Source organism: Leptopilina boulardi, unplaced genomic scaffold (genome assembly GCF_019393585.1).
Source record: "Leptopilina boulardi isolate dan_hultmark-lab unplaced genomic scaffold, ZJU_Lbou_2.1 LbouV2_214, whole genome shotgun sequence".
NCBI classification, from domain to species: domain Eukaryota; kingdom Metazoa; phylum Arthropoda; class Insecta; order Hymenoptera; family Figitidae; genus Leptopilina; species Leptopilina boulardi.
In genome coordinates, this window is record NW_026137768.1 from 2,382,044 (window position 1) to 2,407,977 (window position 25,934).

The 25,934-nt window shown below is 32.4% G+C and overlaps 1 protein-coding gene across 5 annotated transcripts in view; it reads right to left on the bottom strand.

Annotated features, from left to right (window-relative positions):
- LOC127279045 (lachesin-like) overlaps positions 1–19,710 on the bottom strand; it is a 276,980-nt gene extending 257,270 nt beyond the window's left edge. For all 5 annotated transcript variants that reach the window (XM_051301147.1, XM_051301148.1, XM_051301146.1 and 2 more), the window contains exons 1-2: positions 18,659–19,710; positions 16,115–16,222 (exon numbers count right to left, since the gene is read on the bottom strand). In XM_051301147.1, coding sequence (XP_051157104.1) covers positions 16,115–16,187 — 73 coding nt within the window. In that variant the 5' untranslated portion in view covers positions 16,188–16,222; positions 18,659–19,710. The remainder of the gene's footprint in view (positions 1–16,114; positions 16,223–18,658) is intronic.
- Between the last annotated feature and the right edge of the window lie 6,224 nt (positions 19,711–25,934).

The following is a 25,934-nucleotide window of genomic DNA, read 5'->3' on the forward strand; positions in this document are numbered from 1 at the left end:
AGGCAAAGAAGACTATTAGAAGGACTCGGTACAAAGAGGTACCAAACAAGAGGAGAGTCGAAAATCCAAGCAGGTAATGAAGAAGAGAGCCGAAGCACGGCAGTCATGTGGATCCAAGGGCGGCACTGGAGATCCTCCACTTGGATTATAGTGTCCAATAAATAAAAGAGTGATGATCACTAAGAATTATCGATACCTTCATTTTGTCCACATAGGGAATGTTAGGAAGGCGGCGGACAATTCTGCTGCGTATTTAAATTGCAGTAAAGCTAATCAGAAGTTCGCGAATTGCATGCGAAGCCTACCCTAGTGAAAAAAAACACGTATAATTATACTTGTCAATATTTTATAATATTTAGGTATATATTAATAAACAAAAATATATTCCATATTTATATATTCCTAAATATTAAAAATTATAGACACGTATAATTATACGTGTTTTTTTTCAATAGCGTATGCCGCTTCTTAGGCAAAGAGAAGGACGTGGATAAGGCTAATAACGAACATATCGACAGAATTTGAATGTGCACAGTCTTCCGATCAGCCGTTGAGGGAGCAAAGAAAACTTCCAAAGACAAGAAACAAATGGACCAGAAAAATCAGCAGTGGCATGGTCGTACATTAGAGATCACAGGGACCTTCGCCTACGAAGTTAAAAGCCAGAGAGGTGGTCGAGCTAAAGGGTTTGGTTTTTAATAAGACGAGCAGAACGAGAACGGTCATCCCTACATAATCTTGGAGATCGGGCTTAAGGTATCTGTCTTGGATACTTCGCTCGCAAAACAAAAAATTTTGTTGCTTTATTACAAGTATATCCTAGCAAATCTTTATGAAGCTTGTGAGAAGATTAACTAATACTCTTATTGTAAGGTCACTTTATTAGGAAAACGACGTACAAGCAAGTATAAATTAATTCAAGTTATCATTAAAGAAGATTTATATTATAATTTTTAATAACTTCTGCTAACTTGTTACATAAAGTTCACGTAAAAGATTTAAAAATGTTATACGAAAGTATCATCAAGATTCTTCTTATGATTTTATTTCAAAAATCACTCTTTATAAGCGACTTTTTGATATATAAAAAACTTGTAGGCAAATATATAATTATACCCACTTTTGTATAAATTGTGAAAAAAAGAGTAAATCACTAAAAAAAACAGACTTTCTGTATAATGCTGGTATCATGACTAACATAATTTTCAATAATTTTTTTGAGCAGTTGAATTTTTCTCAGAATTTACTGGAGTATTAAAGCACTTATTTGTCACATATAAGTATGTGCACAGCCGAAACTTTAATTATATGTCACAATTTTAATTTTGGCATCATCCAGACAAAAATTTATTGAGTTACTTAGAACTTTAGATTTAAATAAAAAATGATTAGCTCAAACATTAACTTGGGAATGCCTCGGAATTATACTTATCAAAACTGATATAACATTAACCCTAAACTTTTGTAACAGCAGTAGTTCATTTATTACTGATTGATTAAAAAATATTTCACTGTAAAGTCTGGTAACACTGTGACAGCGAAAAAAACATCTTATCTGAGGTTGTAACTCTTGAAAAACTGAACAAATTGGTATAAGGTACCTATCCCCGAAATAACATTAGGCTCAGTTTTCCGTGCACTCTACACGGAAAACTAAGCCTAATGTTATTTCGGGGATAGGTACCTTTTCTCGTGCGGCGTCACAATATTTAGTTGTTTAAACACCCTAAAATTTTCATTTTAGAGTCAAAAAACTGTTTTTCGTATGTTCATCTATATAAAAGACATAGTAAGATGTTTATTTATGGACTAATTTACAAATTTTTCTTATTTCAAACTATAAAAGAAGGTTATTTAACCCACATAGCATAGCATTGCCTTACGTCTTTTGTTCCGACTCAAGAAATTTACCAGCTAAAAATTCCTTTACAGGATCCTTAAAGGATCCCTAGAGGTTCCTACATAGGATCCTTAAATGTTCCCTGAGGGATCCTTTTAAGAATCCTACGCAAGGATCCGTTGCAAGATATTGGAACAGGGATCCTGTATAGGGTGCTCGCACAAGAAAAGATAGAACAGTGTGCAGGATATGATTCAAATGAATTAGAAAAGGACAGAAATATCGCTCATTCCTTTTCTACCTCATTTGAAACTCATCCTGCACACTGCTCCGTCATTTCTTGTGCGAGCACCCATAGTATCCTGTGCAGAAACAGTTTTATTTGTAGAAACCATAAGAGGATCCCACGCAGGATCCAGGGTGTATTTTTTTAATACAATAAAAATACATTGAAGAATTATGGAAGGATTTAAAAAGAAATATGAAATTAGCAGCTATTAAAAAAGAAATTAAAATTAAAAAATAGGAAAAGAACTAGGCGCAATTGCGCCTACATCTAGGGTTTCGTGGCGCTTTAAATTTTAATGTCAACTACTGGGACATGTCAACTATAGGGACATGTCAACTATATGGACATGTCAACTATTGGGACATGTCAATTACTGAGACAGGTCAACTACTGGGACATGTCAATTATAGGGGCATGTTAACTAATGGGACATGTAATGTCCATTCGGGAAAATGTCCATTCAGTAAATGGAGATTTGGGATCTGTGGGGCCCCAAAATTTGATTTTGGGATCTGTGGTGCCCCAAAATTCGAATTTGGAAGCTATGTTTGCCCAAAATTTGAATTTGGGATCTGTGGTGCCCCAAAATTCGAATTTGGAAGCTATGTTTGCCCAAAATTCGAATTTGGGATCTGTGGTGCCCCAAAAGTTTAATTTGGGATCTGTGGGGCCCCAAAATTTGAATTTGGGATCTGTGGTGCCCCAAAAGTTTAATTCGGGATCTGTGGGGCCCCAAAATTTGAATTTGGGATCTGTGGTGCCCCAAAATTTTAATTTGGGATCTGTGCCCTAAAATTTGATTTTGGGAGCTGTGGTGCCCCAAAATATACTACGGACAGACGGACGCCAAAGTGAAACTATAAGGCTTTCGGACATAATTGACATGTCAACTATTGGGACATGTCAACTATTGAGACATGTCAATTACTGAGACAGGTCAACTACTGGGACATGTCAACTATTGGGGTTTGTACTACGGACAGACGGACGCCAAAGTGAAACTATAAGGCTTTCGGCCATGGGCCACGAAACCCTAAAAATGGAAGATTGACATGAAAAAATGGTAGGATAAAGAGTGTACGAAGTGTAATAGGTTGGTTAAAAAAACATACAGAGATTGAAAAAAAGGTAAAATAGATAAAAGTGTATATTTCGAAAAAAGAAAGGAATGGAAAGAAATCTGTAAAAAGAGAGATAAAGAATTTAAGGAAAAAGAAGAAATTGAAATCTATATTAATAAAATCAGACTTTTGTCTGTACATTGCTCCAAATTAATTTTTTCTTGCATAGTTTATCATTTTAAGTAGTAAAGATAACAAATATGCCATAAATAAAAATTCTGTCTGTCTGTCTGTCTGTCGTCAATATTTTGTACCGGCACAACTTTAAAACGGCTCAACCGATTGAGGTGAAACTTGGCAGTGTATTCAGTCTTAACGTAACTTAAAATCTTAGCCATATTTGATTAAAAAATATTAACATGAACGAAAGTTATGACATTTTTTCAAAAAATTTAAAAAAATCAATAAAATGCAAATTTTTTATTTTTTGTCAGATTGATTTGAAACTATTTGTACCTAATTTTTTCACATAAATACAATCAATTTTTTTATTAAATTAAGTAAATAGTCTGAATTTAAAAGTCTAAATCAAATTTTTGAATTTACAATTTTTTTAATAACATTGTAATATAAGAATTCGTTATGTTCAACTTTTTATAAGTAAAACAATAATGTTTTTAGTCTGTTGGGTATTAAACGCAATCTTAGCTGCACACCAATGAAAAATATTAATTTAAACAAAAATATGACACTTTCAAAAAATTTAAAAAATTTAACATTTTTTATTTTTTGATAATTCTGTACTAAACGTTCTTTATTTAAAACTAGCTGTCGCACCCGTCTTCGACGGTTATAATATTTAGATTTAATAAATTTTGAAATTTATAATTACATCCAATTGGATCTAATTTCAAAGAGTAAAAAAGTAATTTTCGATTTTTTATTTTTACAATATCTGATTTCATATTCAGATTTGCAATTATTAATTTTAAAATTCTGATAAAATTCTTAAAATTTCTTGTTAAAAGCATACTTAATTGGTCACAAAATTTTAAATAAAGAACGTTTAGTAAAGAATTATCAAAAAATAAAAAATGTTAAATTTTTTGAAAGTGTCATATTTTTGTTTAAATTAATATTTTTCATTGGTGTGCAGCTAAGATTGCGTTTAATACCCAACAGACTAAAAACATTATTGTTTTACTTATAAAAAGTTGAACATAACTAATTCTTATATTACAATGTTATTAAAAAAATTGGAAATTCAAAAATTTGATTTAGACTTTTAAATTCAGACTATTTACTTAATTTAATAAAAAAATTGATTGTATTTATGTGAAAAAATTAGGTACAAATAGTTTCAAATCAATCTGACAAAAAATAAAAAATTTGCATTTTATTGATTTTTTTAAATTTTTTGAAAAAATGTCATAACTTTCGTTCATGTTAATATTTTTTAATCAAATATGGCTAAGATTTTAAGTTACGTTAAGACTGAATACACTGCCAAGTTTCACCTCAATCGGTTGAGCCGTTTTAAAGTTGTGCCGGTACAAAATATTGACGACAGACAGACAGACAGACAGAATTTTTATTTATGGCATATTTGTTATCTTTACTACTTAAAATGATAAACTATGCAAGAAAAAATTAATTTGGAGCAATGTACAGACAAAAGTCTGATTTTATTAATATAGATTTTGTGACCAATTAAGTATGCTTTTAACAAGAAATTTTAAGAATTTTAATTTAAGAATTTTATCAGAATTTTAAAATTAATAATTGCAAATCTGAATATGAAATCAGATATTGTAAAAATAAAAAATCGAAAATTACTTTTTTACTCTTTGAAATTAACAATTATTATATTTAAATTATTATTATTATTATTATTATTATTATTATTATTATTATTATTATTATTATTATTATTATAGATACAAATTATTTTTAAATATAATAAAACTAAATAAACTAAATAAACTAAATAAACTTAAATATAATATAATAAATACCTATAATAAAATTAAATTATTTTCATTTTATTTAAAAGAAATTTTTCTATTAAAAATTTATTCTTCAAATAATTTTTAAAGTTTTTTAAAATTTTAATTTAAATTGTATTGATTAAAATAATTTTTATTTTCAATACTATAAAATTAAATACAATTTTAAATTATTTTAATTTTATTAAAAGCAGTGAAAAAATTAAATTGAATTGAATAAATAATAATTAAAAATTTATAAAAAGATATTTTAATACAGGAGAACACGTATAGTTGGATGTAATTATAAATTTCAAAATTTATTAAATCTAAATATTATAACCGTCGAAGACGGGTGCGACAGCAAGTTAAGAATATTAAAAATGTGACTGAGGTATAGAAATATCTAAATAAATATAGAAAAAAGAAGAGTTTTGAGGGCAATAATATCAAAGATGAAGAATGGGTTAACATTTTACGGTAACATTTTACGGAATTATTGGAAGGTTCGCAAGACAAGATAACAGTGTTATGCAGAGTTGTAAACAAAGAGACAAAGGATAAAGAAAAATTAAATAAAGAGGAAATAATGAAGGCCATGAGTACTTTGAAGAATGTAAAGTCTGCAGGGATTGATAAAATTCCATATGAAGCTTGGATATATGAAGGTGAAGAATTAATAATTAGACTATTTGATATATTCAAAAAAGGGTTGGAATGGAGAAGGACTTCCTGAAGATTGGAAGATGGCGATTATTTCGCCGATTTACATGAAGGGAGATTTGGATGATGTCAAAAATTACAGAGGTTTATCACTGTTGGTCACTTCATATAAGATATATACGCAAATAATTAAGAAAAGGTTAGTAAAGGAGGTGGAGGATAAGAAGATTTTACTAGAGGGTCAAGCAGGATTTAGGAAAAAAAGGTCGACAATTGATAATATATTTGTTTTGAATCATGTTACACAAGTTGCTAAAGAAAGGAAGGAAAAGGTATAATATGGATTGTTTATTGATTTAAAAAAGGCGTTTGATACTGTTAATAGAGAAAAATTATGGCGATAATGAAAAAGGTAGGAATAAGTGAATATTTGATTGAAATGATAAAAGAGATATACTCTGAAACGAAGGTTAAAATTAACAAACAAAGGATGGATTAACTGAAGAATTTTGGACAATGAAAGGTGTTAGACAAGGATGTGTGCTGAGCCCGATTCTTTTTTGTATTTATTTGGCAGAATTGGAGGAAACTTTTAAAAAAAGAAAAATAGGAGGTGTTAAAATTGGAAACATGAGAATATGGACGTTAGCATTCGCTGATGATATCGTTCTGTTGGCTTATAGTAGAGAAGTATTAATAGACATGATGGACACATTGAAAAGATTTTTAAAGGAAAAAGATCTGATAATAAGTCTGAAAAAGACAAAGGTGTTGGTGTTTAACAAAGGTGATTGCGGTAAAAAAGAAGCACGGAAATGGGAGGGTGAAGAAATAGAAGAGGTTAAAACTTTTAAATATTTGAGTTTTCATTTCAATAACGTGTGTAATTATAAAGACCATATAAATGAATTAAAAAAGAAAGGAGTTACTGCAGCAAAAATAACGTGGGGTCTAGGAGAAAATAGATGCAAAGGAGACTATTTGAGAAGAAAAATGTTATTCACCTACTTAGTTAAGAGCGTTGTGTCGTATGGATCTGAAATTTGGGGTTGGGAGGAGAAAAAGAAGTTAGAAAAAATTCAAATAGATTATTTTAGATGGATTTTAAGATTGGCTATTTGCACACCTAGACATATTATTTATAAGGAAACAGATTTACACAAGATGAAAATTGATTGGGGAAAAAGGTCCGTGAAATATGAAGAGAAAATTGCTGAACAAGAAGAAAGATTAACTAAATTATGTTGGATGGAGAAAATAAAGCGAGGAGAAAAAGACGTATACAGGGAGGAAAGGAAAAAATTTTACAATGGATTGGGTTGGAGTACATTGGATGTGGAAATGAATTAAAATATGGATAAAAATATCCACAGGGAAGTATGGCAAAGAGGTAAAGATATTGAACGACAGCTAATCATAGGAATGATAAATGAGTCAACATTTAATCTAAGATACAAGAACATAATGGTTGAGGGATTACCCAAGTACCTCAAGGAATGTAAAAAAAATAGGGAACAAGCTGTCATTGTAAAGATTAGGTGAGGGAATTTAGAAAAAACAAATAGGTATTGGCTAAATGAAAAAGATTGGATTTGTAATTTGTGTAAAAAAGGATGGAGTACTTTTGATCATTTGTTGGATAAATGTACGATCACAAAAAAATGGACGTTAGGTTTTTTACAAAGAGTGACTAATAAAATACAAGTTATACTGAATAAAGAGGGTGGGATTGAAACAAGTAGGGTTTCCAAAAACATTGTAAACGCAATAATAGAGAAGGAAAAGGAAGAAAGAATTGTTAATTAAATACAATAAATTTTTTTTTTAATTTTGTGATGAATATATATTGATGCAGTTAATTTAAAAAAAATCCTTTGCGCAGACGTAGAAGCCATAGAAACTTACTACGCAACAAGTAAAGTTGATAACATTCAGGAACAAAGGTATCTGCATGGGATCCTCTGGAGGTTTATATACAGGAATTTTTATTGGAAAATTTGTTTTAAACATTCAGACAAAGGAACCTGCACAGGTTATGACCGATATTTTCCGAAATATTTTCAATTCGTGATAAAACATCGGTAACACAATTTTCTGACCCTTTATTGTGTCTTATATCGATTGTAACTTGTCCGATATAATCTAAATGACGAAATTGAGTCGGAGAACATTTCTCTAATTTTATAGGTTTATGCATCGATCCTTTTGTAAACGTCGTCAAGATTTTATAACTGACTTTTTATAAGTATCATCAAAGTTGTGAGCTGCACTACCAAAAATCTTGCCTTATCCCTAATAAACTATTTAGAATCAAATGGATTACCGCTAACCTAACTTCAGTCGATTGGGACAGATGGAGCAAGAGCAATGTGTGGGTCAGGGCGATTCCAAATTGAGATTTTTAGCTCCTACTTGATAAAGTTTATACTAAGGAAGTATGCAGTGTCCTTTTTTCGCACAAAAAACAAGGACACTGCATTCTTCTCTAGTATACACTGTGACGTTATTTTTTGTGATTGACGTCACAATTGCACCAATCACAACTAGACTTTTGAATTTTTTGTATTTTTTGAGTTTCGATATAAATAACGATTTAACGTTTACCGTATTTGAGAATTTCCTATACTTGACACAAGTCCAGTTGAAATACTGGCGCTCCATTTTTAAGGAATTTTGCATTAATTTAGTTTAAGTTAGTTTTAGGTTGGCAGGCTTTGTCGAATTTCCGGTATGACAGGTTCCAATATTCAAGTATCGCGGACTTGATATTGGAAAAGTCACTTAAGTAGTATTAGTAATTCAAAATTCTGGGAGAAGTAAGGTAGGGAAACGTTTTTGATTGGTTTAAATTAAAGAAAATCGTTGCGTCATCTAGTGTCAATTTTAGTGTTAATTAAGAATTTAGTTTTTCAAACTCTCTCTCTTGCCATCCAACCCCCATCGAGTCAACATGTTTAAGTTTCAATAGTTTTCAATAATGATTTTTCAAGTTACAGTCGGTTGTGGTTACAGTGACATTAGGAAAGTTTAAATTAATTCTAATAAAATGTTTTTAAAGTCTAACAACAATAAATTCAGTTTAATTCAATTTATCTGTAATAACTCGTTTTTCCACCATGGGTCCAACCAGCTTCGTACAACATAACTGTTCGTCAATCTTTACCAAAGGGTATTTTTTTTTTTCTGTGTCTAGTAAAAACGATATTCAAGAAATGTTGTGATTAGATGAAAAATATTTCTATGAACTGATTTTAACTGTAACATTACTATAACTCGTCTTTCCCACCATGAGTCCTTACAAGGTTGTTTTTTTTTTTGTTTTTTGTTTGTTTGTTTTGTGAATGATTCAATCATACTCCCCCCCCTTCACACAGTGAATGACAATGACGTTTTTTGATTTGAAATCGTCGACAATTAACAGTTATTTGTTTGATAAGAAATTACGTGAATAAATTGCTAATAAGTGACATAATTAAGTTAATATAAAGTGAAAATCAGTGAACATAATTAAGTTAATATAAGTGAAGATCAGTGAACATAATTAAGTTAATATAAAGTGAAAATCAGTGAACATAATTAAGTTAATATAAAGTGAAAATCAGTGAACATAATTAAGTTAATATAAAGTGAAAATCAGTGAACATAATTAAGTTAATATAAAGTGAAAATCAGTGAACATAATTAAGTTAATATAAGTGAAAATCAGTGAACATAATTAAGTTAATATAAAGTGAAAATCAGTGAACATAATTAAGTTAATATAAGTGAAGATATAAGTGAAAATTAAATGAATAAAAAATGAATTTTATCAGTGAAAATAAGTGAAAATAGGGTGAAAATATTTACTTGTGGTGATCGTCGCTGTCCTAGTAAGGGCGATGGTGGTCATAGTCTCGAGGGACGTTGGTGCCATATTTGGGGACGTATGGTCCCATCGCCTCCCATCTTTCGCGACAGCGTGGGCACGTTCGGGTGGTGTGCCCGTGCCTTCCGCACATTTGGCAGAACTTCCGCCTGGGTTTTGTGCATCCACTAAAGTTATGTCCCTCCTGATGGCAGTTCCAGCACAGACGTTGCGGGGAAGATGGTGCAGCTGGAGGTGCTTCGTCTTCAGAACTGTCATCAATCCATCGCACGAAGCAGGTCGGCTCCTCTGGACGGCTGCGACTCGTCCCAGGTGTGGGGTGGAGTCTGCCGTCGCGACTCCTGCTTCGGCGGTTCGGTCTTCGGTAACGCCGCTCGTGGTAAAGGCTTTCCTCAGAGTGGCTTGACCACCACTGTGGTTTTTCAGGCCGGACCTTCGGCTTCGGGAAGGGTCCGAACGGATCCACCGTCTCCGGTGTATCCTCCGAAGCCGAGGACACTGGATCTAACTCCATCGAGGCTGGGGGCTCTTTGACCGCTTCCGGCGATGTTGTTGCTGGTGATGGTGATGGTGGTGCTGGCGATGGTGGTGCTGGCGATGGTGGTGCTGGTGATGGTGGTGCTGGTGATGGTGGTGCTGGCGATGGTGGTGCTGGCGATGGTGGTGCCGTTGGTGCAGGAGTCAGGGGAGTCGTTTGTGTTGATCTCTCAATGGCAACGAACTCCGTCTGAGTCTCCTGGTCCACCATCGTGGGTTCTTCGAGGGGCCACTCCTGGATCTCGGTAGGTAAAGCTGAGCGTCCAGCGAGATCCGCCCTCCATCTGATGGGGCACTCCTCGTTATCACGATGGCTGTAGCGAGCCACCATCTCGTGAATCGCCCTGAAGAGGCCAGGACGGTATTGTTCCAGCCAGACCAGCGAAGAGATGAACGGCCGGATCGGGTCCCAGAATGGGTCCTCCTCCAGCCTCACCTCAACCTCCTCCGGTGGTCCAGGGATCCCTCCAGGTCCATCTCGCTCCGGCGGTGGTGGGTTCCACGGTGGGGGTGTGGGGATGCGTGGATCCTCCATCTCCACTGTTTCGGCTTCGGACTCGGATGGTGACGATGGTCGAGGTGCCTCCTCGATGTCCAGATCCCCGTTAACAGCTTCCGGCCAGTCAAGTACCTCAATGCTTGAGGAACTTGAGCTGGTCGAGGGGCTGGGACTAGCGGGGATTTGGACCTCATCGTCAGGATCCGCCAGTAAGATGTCCTCCCATCCCTCCACATCGTGCCACTCCTCGTCCGAGTCTGACACATCAAGGACCTCGATATTAATGTCCTCCTCTGGTGGTGTGGTGCTGTCAGCTTCCATGTTACACTGTAATTTCATAAGACTGTAACTTGTGTTTGATTATTAGGGATTGACCATCACCTAGACGACACAGGATGACGAACTGTAACATTGGAGGATGGTACACTGTAACCCATTTCGGTGTTTGATAACTGTATCATAAAATATACTGAAACTATAACGGATGTTTAATGCTGTAACTTAAATTTCTCTGGCAAGGTTGGACTGTAACTGATCTAGGATTGAAACTTGAAGTAAACACTTGACCAACCTAGGATTTTGTGGTGCTTCTGGTTATAGTTGTAAAACTGGAATTTGGTGAGACATTTAAACGACAACATAAAGTACTTTACATTAAGGACATACATAATTACTGTAACTTACTTTGAGGTTCTGTAACGGACATGTTTCTTTCACCAGAAATATCATTGATCGGAGCGTAGTAAGGTTTTAAATCTTGCACAGAAAATTTTCCCAAGGATTGTCCCTGTAGGTCTTCTAACACATAGACTACGTTTGAAATACGTTTTGTGATGACAAATGGTCCATGATACGCGTCGGCCAGTTTAGCCATATAGTGTCTTTCCGCGGAGGACAATACGCGTTGTTTTTTCCACACTAGTTCTCCGGTCGCGTAGCGCTGATCTCTCCTTTTACGATTGTAATATTGGGATTGTTTGCGGAACGCGCTATCTAGGGCATGAACTATACTATTCCTTAATTCGTTTATTCGTCGCATACGTTCGGTCCAGGTAGGTATTGGCTGGTGTACCATTTCTATATTAGCTTCTAGTTCTCGACGCAAGGATATCGCGGCTGTTGGTTCGCGACCGTAATTAAGGAATGCTGGCGTGTTTTGAATGGAGGTGTGATGAGCGGTATTGTGGGCGAATCGCAATTCTGGGAGGTGTAGATCCCATTCGCGGTGACTATTTTGTATAAAGGCTATCATCATTGTCAAAATTACGCGATTCACTCTTTCAACAGGGTCTGCCTGTGGTCGGTAAGGTGGCGTTGTCATGTGTCTAAATCCTACTTTATTCGCTTGAGCTTTCATGTTATTGTTAATGAATTCCGTACCATTATCTGTAAGTAACACTTTTGGAGCCCCCCAACGATTGATAACTAAATCCTGTAACGCTGTTGATATTGTTAGACCTGTAGCTTTCTTCAGTGGCTGTATCTCGATCCATTTGGTATAGAGGTCTTGAATGACTAAGACATAGGCGTGACCTCTGGAGCTTGGTGTGAGTGGTCCCATAATATCCGTAGCTACTACTGTCCAAGGTTCTTCGACTGTTTTCTTTCCCATGAAGCCTGCAGGACGTGTTTGTTCCACCTTGGTTCGTTGGCACGTTTCGCAGTGTCGAACAAAAGAGACTACATCCTTAAACATGTTAGGCCAATAGTACTGGAGAGCGGTTCGTCGCTGTGTCTTGTCAACTCCAAGATGTCCGGACTGTGGTGTTGAATGGTTTTCTTGTAACACACGTAGACGAGATTCTCGGCACAGCACTAATTTCCAAGCATTTATATCCGTGACTTCTGTTTCTGGAAAGTTTTCTGGTTTGTGGTAATAAAGTCGATTGTTCTCAATTCGCCAATTCGGAAATTTGTCAGGATAGTTGTCCACTTCTCGGAAGCGTCTAAGTCTAAGATCAATAGCATGTTCAGGTATACGCGACAGAGCATCTGGAACATGATGGAGCGCACCCTTTCGATGGATAATTGTGAAATTATATTCAAGAAGTTCTAAACTCCATCTCGCGAGTCTACCAGTCGGGTTTTTCATGTTATGTAACCAGCGTAAACTACTGTGATCTGTGATGAGGGTAAAAGTGTAACCTTCAAGGTAGCATCGAAACTTTTTTATTGCCCAGATCACGGCGAGACACTCGAATTCAGTCACTGAATAATTTTTTTTTTTTTTTTTTTTTTTAAGAAATATGACACTTTATTAAATAAATCATTGATATTAGTTAATTTTTGACAACAATTTAAATTACCATTACGGAATTTTATTTATTGTTTTACAACAATGTTAATAACAATTTTAATTGAATAATAAAAATTCTCACAAACAATTATATAAAAATTTGACTTACAGTTATGTTGTACGAAGCTGGTTGGACCCATGGTGGAAAAACGAGTTATTACAGATAAATTGAATTAAACTGAATTTATTGTTGTTAGACTTTAAAAACATTTTATTAGAATTAATTTAAACTTTCCTAATGTCACTGTAACCACAACCGACTGTAACTTGAAAAATCATTATTGAAAACTATTGAAACTTAAACATGTTGACTCGATGGGGGTTGGATGGCAAGAGAGAGAGTTTGAAAAACTAAATTCTTAATTAACACTAAAATTGACACTAGATGACGCAACGATTTTCTTTAATTTAAACCAATCAAAAACGTTTCCCTACCTTACTTCTCCCAGAATTTTGAATTACTAATACTACTTAAGTGACTTTTCCAATATCAAGTCCGCGATACTTGAATATTGGAACCTGTCATACCGGAAATTCGACAAAGCCTGCCAACCTAAAACTAACTTAAACTAAATTAATGCAAAATTCCTTAAAAATGGAGCGCCAGTATTTCAACTGGACTTGTGTCAAGTATAGGAAATTCTCAAATACGGTAAACGTTAAATCGTTATTTATATCGAAACTCAAAAAATACAAAAAATTCAAAAGTCTAGTTGTGATTGGTGCAATTGTGACGTCAATCACAAAAAATAACGTCACAACACATTATCAAGTATGAGCGAAAAATCTCAATTCGGAAACAGCCTCAGAGAACTCTTTTTATACTCATCTCAAATATAGAGTACCACATTTGCAGCTGTTAAAATGTGTTTGTCACTCGCTTCATTAATATGCCGAGAATGCTAATAAGATTTTTCCGGATTATATTTCCTATTTAATACGACAAACATACAATTGGTTTGCACACGGTTCTCTGAGACTCAATAAATATGAAAACTTTTGCAAGGTTATAGTAACAATTCAATATTTTACATAAGTAAAATAAAAAAAATTGGAGAGTAGGGACGACCGATATCCGGTAATAAAAACCCCAAGGTAAAAGTGTGCAAAACATCTGCTTAGTGAAATAAAATAGAAAGTTTTAAGAAAACAAAATCATACATATTTTTTTGAACAATTTAACCCTAAAAATACGTAAAGAAATAAACCGTTAAAACATATCATCCACTACATTACGTTCCGCAATATTTAATTTGAATGTTTTCAACTATGTGTTTGATACACCAGCTGTCACGATTATACCAATTCAATCTCTGACTGATAATGGCGCTGTTTAAATCGCTAATATGCCTTCTGAAAATTTATGCATCTTAAAATGTTAGAAGACTTTTGGTAAGTAAAAGCTAAAACAATTATGATAAAAAAAAATATTACAGACATGTTCGTAAATTTACTACTATACCTGCAAACACAAAAACTGCAATAAATTAATTAATTTGTAATGAATTCTAGTAAAATAGGCTCCCACAGCACCGAACCTTTCCTAAAGATTCATTTAAAATGTTTGGAATATTTAAATGCAATGTTTAGTGAAAATTGTGTAAATATTTAAATGTTCCGATTAAACAAATGTTTAGTGTAAAACTAAATGTTCAGGAAAATTTCCCATTAAACATTTATTCAAGGAGGACATTTAAATCTTTACACAATTTTCACTAAACATCGCAATTAAATATTCGGAACATTTCAAATAAATCTTTAGGAAATCTTTAGGAAAGTTTCGGTGCTGTAGGGGGGTGCTTGTTAAACACTACCCAGTTAGCACAACCTGTAACTGTTCTAGATCTGTTCTAGAATAGTTCTTTATTTCAATAACCATTCTAGAACAATTACAGGTTGTGCACACTGGGTAGAATTTAATACTCTTTAATATTAAAAGCAGAGAAGAAATGTTTAAAATAAAATTTAGGCCAAAAGTAACCAACAATGTTGACAAATCGCTAAAGAAATCCTATGTGGGTTCAATAGCTCTATATTTCAGTTTTAAAAGGAAAACAAAATTTTAAATAGGTCCATAAATAAACATTTTATAAGGTTTTAGGGTGTTTTGACAATTTGATATGTGTTTTTTAAGAGCTATAACCATCAATAGGTCCGATAAAAAGTTTTTTCCATTTTTTTTGTAATACATTGTAATTAGTGTAGCTACTTTTTACTATTTTACTCAAGGAAGTTTTACTGGAAATCAGTTAAATTCCACTGATTCATCAAAGAAAACTCATCCACTGAATTAAAATCAGTGATAATTTTCACTTATTCAGATTTAGAGTGTATTATTAAAATTATACAATACAAATTTTATCAATAGTTTAGTTATATCCAATAAAAGTTTTACAGTACAAATTTTATGTTATTTTTGTTAGACAAAGATTATATGAAATTAAACTTTAGTTTGAAAAAAACTGTAATACATATAACAATTAAGAATAATGAAAATAATTGTAAATATAAATTCTGAAAACTTATAATTCTGTTGAACTACAATTACGTCCCAGTGCGCAAAAAAAACATGTTCGTTCCAAAAAATGTTCCAGAACATTATTTGAACATCCATGTTCTTAAAATGTTCCAGAACATTATTTGGTGGTCATGAAACGTTCTAAAAACGCTATGGAATACAAAGACACCGAGGGAGTTAAAACGTTTTTAGCACAAACATAATTTTTTGCCCACTGGGGTCTAAGGCTGCAGCCCCATGGCAGCGTTTCTAGTTACAAAACGCTGTCATGGGACTGCAGGCTAACCAAAATTTTGTCAGCTGCTATTTTAGTGAAATATCGATAGCAAAAGTTCTGTCTAATAAAAATGCTGTTGTTATAAATAATTTTGTAGGTTGTACACTGTGAGAGAAAAGTCTAACTGAAATTATGTGAAACGAAATTTTTCTTTTTCATTATATGAAATTCAAGCAATTTTGTATGTCCAAAAACCGTAATCACATGATACATATATACTATTAGTATTTAAAATTGTTTATAGAAGTAGACTAAAAAGTAACTTAATAAATATATATTTTTACCTTGACACATTAATGTTACGATGTGGAGAATGGTTATAATGAGGCATGGACTCTTTCTATGCTTTGCTGCCATCGTAATTCTAATTATTTTTCTTCAAAGCACTACACCTGAAACACAGAAACGTTTATTACTTGAAATCTTGCATTTGAAAACTTTTTTGTTCATTTGTGTTGGCAATATTCTCTCACAACACCGGATATTTGAGGATATCCTGAAATATCTAGTGCTTTGACGATTTTCACAACAATTGAAATCGAATAAATGTAGGTAAATATATTCATAATTATCGTTTGGCATTGCTATTTACAATCCTAAAATGAATTTTACATAAACATTTAATAATTTAATGATTCCAAAGCATTGTGTCCTCCAAAGTGTTTGAGGAAACGTGAGACACTTTTTTTAAAGAAATTGTGAGATAGAACAACCCTACTGAAACTCCCTGTACAAAATCGTGTGCAAAAAAATGTACAAGTTTAGCTGATATAATTATATCAACCATATGCCACGATCTTAAAATTAAGAAATTAATTTTCCAATTGTTTCCAAGATTTTAGCAATAGTCCAAAATCAGTAAAATTAAAAAATTATATTCCCATGGTTTATAAGATTTTTGCAATGGTGCAAAATAAAAAAAATTTAATTTTCCATGGTTTTCAAGATTTTAGCAATGGATAAAAATCAGTAAAATTAAGAAATTAATTTTCCCATGGTTTCTAAGATTTTAGCAATGATCGAAAATCCGTTAAATTAAAAAAAAATCCCATGGTTTGCAATATTTTAGCAATAATCTATAAGTAATAATAATGTTAATTTTTGCCTATCCTGCATTACATGGAATATGAATGGAGCTTAAAATTTGCGCAGAGTAAACTAGCGGCGTGAATTTTATTCTATGCGCGCGACGATGCAACCGGAAAGCCGCCATCTCTGAGTGTCGTCATGGTTACGGCACATGCGGCTCCTTGTTAACAAGGTCGAAGGTGACCGCTAGGACTTGCGTTAATTTTTTAGTTTTCAGTACAAAATCGTAAATTGTCATCGACTAAAGTGGAAATAAAAAAATGACCTTAAACAAGTCATTGAAACAAACGACAGTAGAGCCGTAAACCGCCGATATTTATCCTTGGAAACACATTTTTAAAAAATAAAAGATATTAGCGACTCCGTTTATTAATAATGTGAAAAACTTTCATTACCTTATATAAGCGTAATTTATTTTATTTGCCTAAATTAAAAATTGAAAGTATCGAACTCTCATTTGGCGTACGTGCCAACTATCTCAGTGCTTTCGAAAATTCGGATATCCGCAGGATGTTCTCAGATTATCTGTAGACACTATATGAAAAACCGAACTACCGAAAACTGATGGCGATATCTTAAGGATATCCTTAATATCCGTGAGTTATGAGAGTTAAAATTCTGATGATTTTTAAGAAATATAAAATAAATTGTATTTTTCGATTTATGCACGTTCTACAAGTTAGTAAATAAATGGGTGAACTGCGACACACGTTACATGTTCCTAAAACATGCACATGATTAGGCACATCTGCTGTCCAAAGTAAAAACATATACAGAGTTACCAAAGGTCAGGAAATTCAGTAAAAAGTTAGGTAATTTTATCAAAACTACTAGAAAAATGTCAAATTTCTAAAAATTCTACTAAAATTGTAATTTTTGAAATTTTTAATTCATGTATAAATTAAAAATTTCAAAAATTCGAAGAAAAAGTATACTTTTGCTTCTAAAAGTTATACTCTTTATTTTTTATAATTAAAAACCTTAAAATATTTTCATTAGGATTGGGAAAAAAATTAATTTCTGACTGAAAATCAGGGGAATAACAAAATAAAATTTTTGTGACAACCCTGCTTTTCCATAAGTTTGAAAATCGATAGATCTCACCAAACGATTTTCATCCTTACTGAAAAGTGATTTACTAGGTTTTGCTTTGGACAACAGAAACAATCATGCGTAAAAACGTAAACTCAGTGGTTTTTTTGCTGACTATCTAAAACTGTGGCAGAGGACAAAACTTGTCTGACATATTGGATTTCTTAAATCTAACATTTGATACATATTCTGCGTCCCTAAAACCACTTGAGTATAAACAAGTTCGAATTAAATTAGTTGAATTTATAAAAACTTTGTTGCCATAGTAGTTCTGCCATGTTGAATTTTGAAAATTTGATGTAGATTCGGTTTTAACGATCACGAAAACCTTATATACAATTCAAAATGAATTTTTATCAATCTTTGTCTTGTACTATTGTTTGAACTTATTGTTAAAACAGATCTACCATTCAATTGGATAATTAAAACAAAAAAGGTTTAAATTATTTTGTTATCCTTTGATAAAAAACAAAATGGCGTCATTAAGAAGTTCAACAATGCTTTTAGAAGGACCACTTTAGTATCCATGCTTGCGTACAAACACATATGAATACGCGCATACTCAATCAAATGTGCATTGTAATTAATCATTTATACATAATCTTAAAATTTAATATCAAGATGTGTAGTTAATAAAGAATAGTTACTTGGAAATTAATCCTATTTGGCGATGTCATTTACATGTGATCTTCACTTTAAAAAACGTCATTTAAAAATAACTTTTATTGTTATTAATTATCCTTGCCTAATTATTTATGTAATTATAACATCACTTTATTTTAGTATCTTCCCTCACACAACACTAAAAACTAGATTATCTAGGATATGAGATCAACTTGTCCATAAATCCATCACATCGTTTATTGGCAGCATGGCGCGCGCGACCCACGTGCAAGTAAGTTAAGTGTTGAAAACATCATAAGAAACAGTTCTATCACAAAATTCTGGTTTACCATTTTTCTATGTTGTGCAAGTTAATCATTCTTCTTGGCAAAATAATAATAGCATGTTTTACATCACTATTGTTGATGAAAATTAAAAATGTCTATTAATTATATATTATTTAAAAAGTTCAAATATGATAATGTTACAGATGGGATGCTGCAGAAGATGAATTTTAATATTTCAATTAAAGATACCACTGCTAAGGATTATTTAAAGATAGAGAAATAGTATAATATTATTTAAAGTAATATAATAAAATCATTTGAATTAACTGTTAGTATTATAGGTTATTAATATTCTTATCCACATTTTCTATGGTTTATCCAATTAGTTTTGTAGTAGATAAGTTCGTGAAATGTATAATCTTGTTTTAGGTTTGTACTGCATTGGCAGTGAATAAGCATGTATTAAAATTTTCTTCCCATGTTTGTGTTATTTACAGAGATCATTTATAATCTTCCATTAAAGTCATAATTTTGTTATTGAATGAGCAATATTAACTAACTAATGCACTTAAAGTTTCTGAAATATTGGTGTTTTTAAACCATTATTAATTATTTAAATATTTCCAAATAAATCATTTGGTTGTAATCTAATTTATCAACTTTTACATATAACGCAACTAATTAAAGACATAACATCATCCAAGTAAGGATCACGAACACTTGAATGTCCTGTCATCTAAAAAGTGTTCTCATAAAACCGTATAAAGCGCCGGCATTTACGAACACCGGTCGCGATAGACTGACGATACGAATAGCGATATCTCCTAGGTTGTTCCACCCCAACACCACCGGCGTCGCCGCATGAATCTGGACACGCGCGTTACAGTATCGTATGTAGATACCAGGATATATCCACAGAAAAAGATAGAAAGAACAGCAAATTTGAAGGTTGGAAGCTTGATATAAAAACAAGCAGTTATAACGTTTCCTTTATGCTTTATCACTCATTCTAATCCATTATCACATTATAAATCATCATCTCAGTAGAAAAAGCCTTCTCTAAAATGGTTAAATATTTTAACAAGTACTTCGTTTTTCAGGATGCTGTGTTTTTATGTATGGTAATTATTCATCTTGTGAGATGAATAATTACAGTATTAAATATTTAAAGACAAGTGGTCCCAGTAACCAAATGAAGGCCTAAAAAATGGACCGGATTTGTTCGAAACTTGTTACTCAGCGGTTTTCGGGGTCGCTGTGATTACGAATTTGAAAGAAAATTTTCAAAATTCAAAACGGCCGAAATTTTTAAAAAAATGATTTGTTACTTGAGGTACGTATTCGGTAGGAACTTATCACGAATTTAATACCAAATTATTAATTAGCAACTCCTAAAACCCCCAAGTAATGAGTTTTTAGTAAATTCTATTAATTATTAAAAATTCTTCAGCCATATTCCCACACAGCACCCAAAATTCCCTGAAACTTCACTGAACCTCACATGGCGAGGTTAGGAAACTTCAGTGGCAAGGTTCATACAAGTTTGTGTCGATGTTTAAATGTCCACATGAAAAGAATATTCACACGAAACTTTGAGGGAATATTACACATAAATATTCACGTGCAATGTTCAGTCAATGTTGTGTCAATATTGAAATTACATTTTCGCCTAATTATAAAAATTTCATTTACTAATATAATAAGTATAGGTGAATATTGACACAACATTAACTGAACATTGCACGTGAATATTTACAGTCTAATATTTCCTCAAAGTTTCGTGTAAATATTCTTTTCATGTGGACATTTAAACATCGACACAAACTTGTATGAACCATGGAGTAGTATAAGGAGACCGAATGACGTACATTGAAAGTGGGCCAAATTTTGGTAACCGCTTTTAGTGTCATGAAAATACGTAATGGAACACAAGCGCTCTCGTGGGAAATATGTAAACAGGGGGAAAAATTAGAAGTACGTTGAACATAACCCAAAAATACATTGCTCCTTATTTTTAAAACTTTTACAATGGCTGACTGTCCAGCTGAGTTTAACACAATCAGTGGCGTTAGTGTTCCATTACGTATTTTCATGACACTAAGCGGTTACCAAAATTTGGTCCACTTTTAACGCAGATTTAACATGGTCGTTCGGTCTCCTTATACTACTTATACTTATGGTATAAACCTTGCCACTGAAGTTTCCTAACCTCGCCGTGTGAGGCTCTGTCAAGTTTCAGGGAATTTTGGGTGTTGTGTGGGTTGTATTCGTAATTTTGAATTTCTATATGAGATTCATAATCAGCGATGTCAAAAACCTTCTAGCAACAAGTTTAACGCAAATCTGATCAATTTTTATACTTTTTGCTTCCTCTCCTCCACAGGAAGCTGTGTATTCGTGACGATTTTCGATTTTTTAAAAATGGGTTATACGTGCTCATTTTTATCTAGAATGCATATATTTGATATAATGTCCAGATGTATGTGTGTGTATGTCACAAAATCATGTGCACAAATTCCAACACGCTTTAATGGATAGTCCTGAAATTTTGTAGGCTTATTGCAGTCATCAATATCTAAAATCAGACACAAGGATTTACAAAAATATCCACATAATTCTTTTTGTCACTTTTTCAAAATTCGATAGTAAAACTATCGAGACGAGGGATAACAAAGGAATATTCAATAACCTCGATTCGACAAATGTTCGATTAAGGAATTTAAAAATACTCTCAGGACGCCTTAGGGATATTCACGGTATATTTTTCGGATATCCTGAAATATCTGGTGCTTTGAGAATTTTAAAGATTATATACGAAAAAAGTAAAAGTAAGTAAGTAAAAAAATTTGTACTAAACTGAAGAACTATATACACTCAATTGAATAAACGCTGTCCTTTCGGTTTTACGACATTTTGAAAAGTCGTGAAATTTCTATAATAATTTTACTAGTTCGTGACATATGGTGTATACATTGGTTACATCATATACATTATTGTAGAAGTGTTACGATTTTTCAAAATGTCGTTAAACTGGAAGGACATCATTTATGCAATGGAGTGTATCTTAAAATTTCTGCCATACAGTGGCCTTACACATTCGGAGAAAAATAGTTGGACAGATTGTATTGAGTATTGTATAATCTATCTATTTTAAATAGAATCTGGAGCGCTATGAAATTGGCTGACAGGCGCGACTATTTTTATTAGATCATAAAAAGTTGCCCCCACAGCACCGAAACTTTCCTGAAAATTTAGTAAATATTTACTTGCAATATTTGGAATATTTAATTGCAATGTTTATTTAAAGTTATGTAAAGATTTAAATGTACCACTTAAATAAATGTTTAGCGCTAAAGTTTCCTGAACATTGAAATTAAATTTTCTCCTAAAGGTGCTTATATACCTCAAATTTCGATCAGATGAACATTATTTCTGGACCGTGAAAATGCGTGAAAAGTCATTTTCACGGCGGGTATTTTTGAATTGTTTTATATAAAAAATGTTTTCTTAAGAAATATAATATTAAATAATTGTTTTAATATGTAAGAACACTTTAAAATAGTGATAGAGAGATGATTTGATTAAAAAATTTAGCAAATTTTGCTTTAAAACGTTTCTGCTACAAGAAAGTGTAAAATGACGATGTTTGTGAAATGGTTTGTACAGTGTACATGTGTACATGTTTCTTTCAGTTATTCGAAACAATTAGTAGAATTTAAATTTATTTGATAAACATTTCAACTTACCGATTTATTTTCAGCACTCATTATTTATTACAAGTTAAAAAGAAACGACATAACATAAACAAAACTCTGAGAGACACTCACAAGGAAGAAGCACTGTACAAACCATTTCACAAACATCGTCATTTTACACTTTCTTGTAGCAGAAAACGTTTTAAAGCAAAATTTGCTAAATTTTTTAATCAAATCATCTCTCTATCACTATTTTAAAGTGTTCTTACATATTAAAACAATTATTTAATATTATATTTCTTAAGAAAACATTTTTTGTATAAAACAATTCAAAAATACCCGCCGTGAAAATGACTTTTCACGCATTTTCACGGTCCAGAAATAATGTTCATCTGATCGAAATTTGAGGTATATAAGCACCTTAAGTATAATTATAATTAGGCGACAATTTCATTTAAATGTTCAGGAAACTTTAGCGCTAAACATTTATTTAAGTGGTACATTTAAATCTTTACATAACTTTAAATAAACATTGCAATTAAATATTCCAAATATTGCAAGTAAATATTTACTAAATTTTCAGGAAAGTTTCGGTGCTGTGGGGGTGGATAAATCAGCCTACTTGCGTGGTTACCCCCATCCACTTTTTAGTGTAATATTACCTCTATTTTGGTTGTAGCTACTTTGAATGTCAATAAATCCAAACGTTTCCATTTACTGTGGGTTAATATTTTCACTAAGAGAAATATTTATTACGCAACCGTAATTCAAACAGAAAAATGTTTGACACAAGATCACCTATAATAACAATTCAATTCGGATAGAACTAACTAGGTGATATAACTTCATCCACAAATTCGAAAAATACACTTTGACACAAAAGTTAGGTTACACTGTTGTTTCACTTCTTACTTTGACATGGGGAATAAAAATTGTCTTGACCTACACTTTTAATACAGTCAGAAAAGTACCATGGTAGTCACAGACCATGAGTGCGAGTGAGACAAACTTATGCGTAACACATGATTTCCTATGACTACACTTGTGCTTGTCTTACTGTACATACTATATTAAATTTCGACTGACACACACTTCGCTAATGCGTTACTTGACTGGCTCGTCGCCATTTTTAATTTTCAACCATCCATCATAAAAGTGGCTGCCGTATCAAACTAAAAATATCCAATATCCAATTGTCAAGATAAATTTCAAATAGACATGTGACTAACGCCTTCAACTGATCTAACTTTTTTAATAGATATTGCAATCGAATTTCTTCTATTTCCAATAAAAAATGTATCCAACCTCCAAAACAGAGTGCCCTTTCTAATTATTTAGATATAAATTGTTTCTAAATTTTTTTTTAATATTATACGCATAACTATCTTGCCGTGAAAGAACATTTTGTTTCTTTCACCAAACTTACTACATGATTGCACTACAAGCTTCCTGCAAATTTTCGTGCTGATTAGGAGGTTGTGATTAAAACAAATACAAATGTTTAAAAAATAATAAAAACTGTACCTTGTGTGCTTAAATTGCAAAGAACCTCTGCTGATTTAGCATGGATTTGAGAAATTCTAGCACAAGCTACTCAAATCATGTGCGTTATTAATACCATCTGTGGCAAAAATAGCATAACTCTATGTAAAAATCGCACGAGTAAGTCTTTTCCCTATTGTAAATTCTCATATAAGATCACTTATGGTTTCTCATATGACATACTGCATGAGATCTTACGAGAATCCTATTGAAAACTCATGATACAAATCTCATGAGTGTCCATATAGATTTCTATATGAGATCTTACATAGGATCCCACATGGGAATATGTAGTAGTTATTTTTTAAAAAAAATATAAGACATATTTTAGGTTTTAAACACAAAATATTTTTGCTTTATATAAAATGAACTTAAAATTTTGTCCGATTTTGCGTATCTCTTACCGTTTTTGAGATATTCACAAATTTTATTTTTCAATTTTCGACCCTATATGGGATTCTATATGGAATCCTGTATGGACACTGATGAGAGGGTTGCTACAATAGTAACAAATTTTCTCAGTGGACTTTTTCTTTCATTATTTTCTTGTAGTGAATAACATTTTACTAATTAAAAGTTAAAATTAAAATCATTCATAAATATTACTTATCCTATCTCTTTCCAGTTTTCTTCAAATTGTGTTTTCTGCCCAAGCTCAGCTACGAAAATTTTCACTGTCCTCTTGTCTATTAGTTGTATTGTATTGATGTTTTGGAATTACTCTCTACAGCTTAATTAGAATTCTTATCTTACACCCCATGTAAGACACTGTTGCAATTTTTCTGCTAGTAGTGAGAAATATCTTGACTACCCCTCCACCTTTGAAGTATTACGTAATTTATGAAAGACTCCTTATAAGTACTCATAAATTTAGTTAGATTTAACTTTTTCAAAATTTGAACTGTTTTTCAACAATTTTGACTAGATTGTGATATTAATAGATTGTGGTTAATTTTACACTGATTTGCATGTTTATTTTCACAATGGTTGCACTATAAATTGTGTAATGAAATATTGGGTATTGATTGGAACAAAAATATATTATTATATCCTAACCTCAATAAATATTCATAACTGTTCTTTCTTTTTATATTAAATTATTAACGGTTTTTTGTATTCTAACAATTTTACAGAATCAAAATGTGTTGATTTGCATGCATGACAAACTGTGATATTCCAGTAATAGTGCGGACACGAACACCAACCTTAATACAAAGCAGGAGTTCAAAGGAGATCACACAACATAGTATCTAATTACTTGTTTTCTACCATCACTGGGTGCAAATTTACATCCTGTTTGTTCAAGCACCTGTACTAAGGTCATCTAGTGTCGATACACCCACTTGGCTATAAAGAAGTGATTGCCTTTAAATTCGGTAGACACATTTTCGTTGTTATCAACAAAGTAATTTTTAAATTAATGAAAGAAAAGTTTTTTTATTTACAACATTTAAATTTAGAGGATTCAAATATAAAATATAACTATATGTAGAAGTTCTAGCCCTTTTTTCATGCATTCGGGATAAAGAATTCCAGAGAGAAACCCATAAACCTATTGAAATACTTTTAACTTGTATTATATTTGTTAGACACCCCGAGGCGAAATTTAAGCCCTAATTTACAAGGAGTAAAGTAGAGTTAAACAGACCCTCTTTAGCTTCCTCAACTAGTCGCAAATTTCCCTTTCTTCCACGTTTGGATTCAAAGTAGGGTCTAAAAATTGATTAAAATATTGAAAATTTTGAAATTGCTCTAATTCTATTAATTTTTTGAAAACGCTTCAAAATATGTTAATT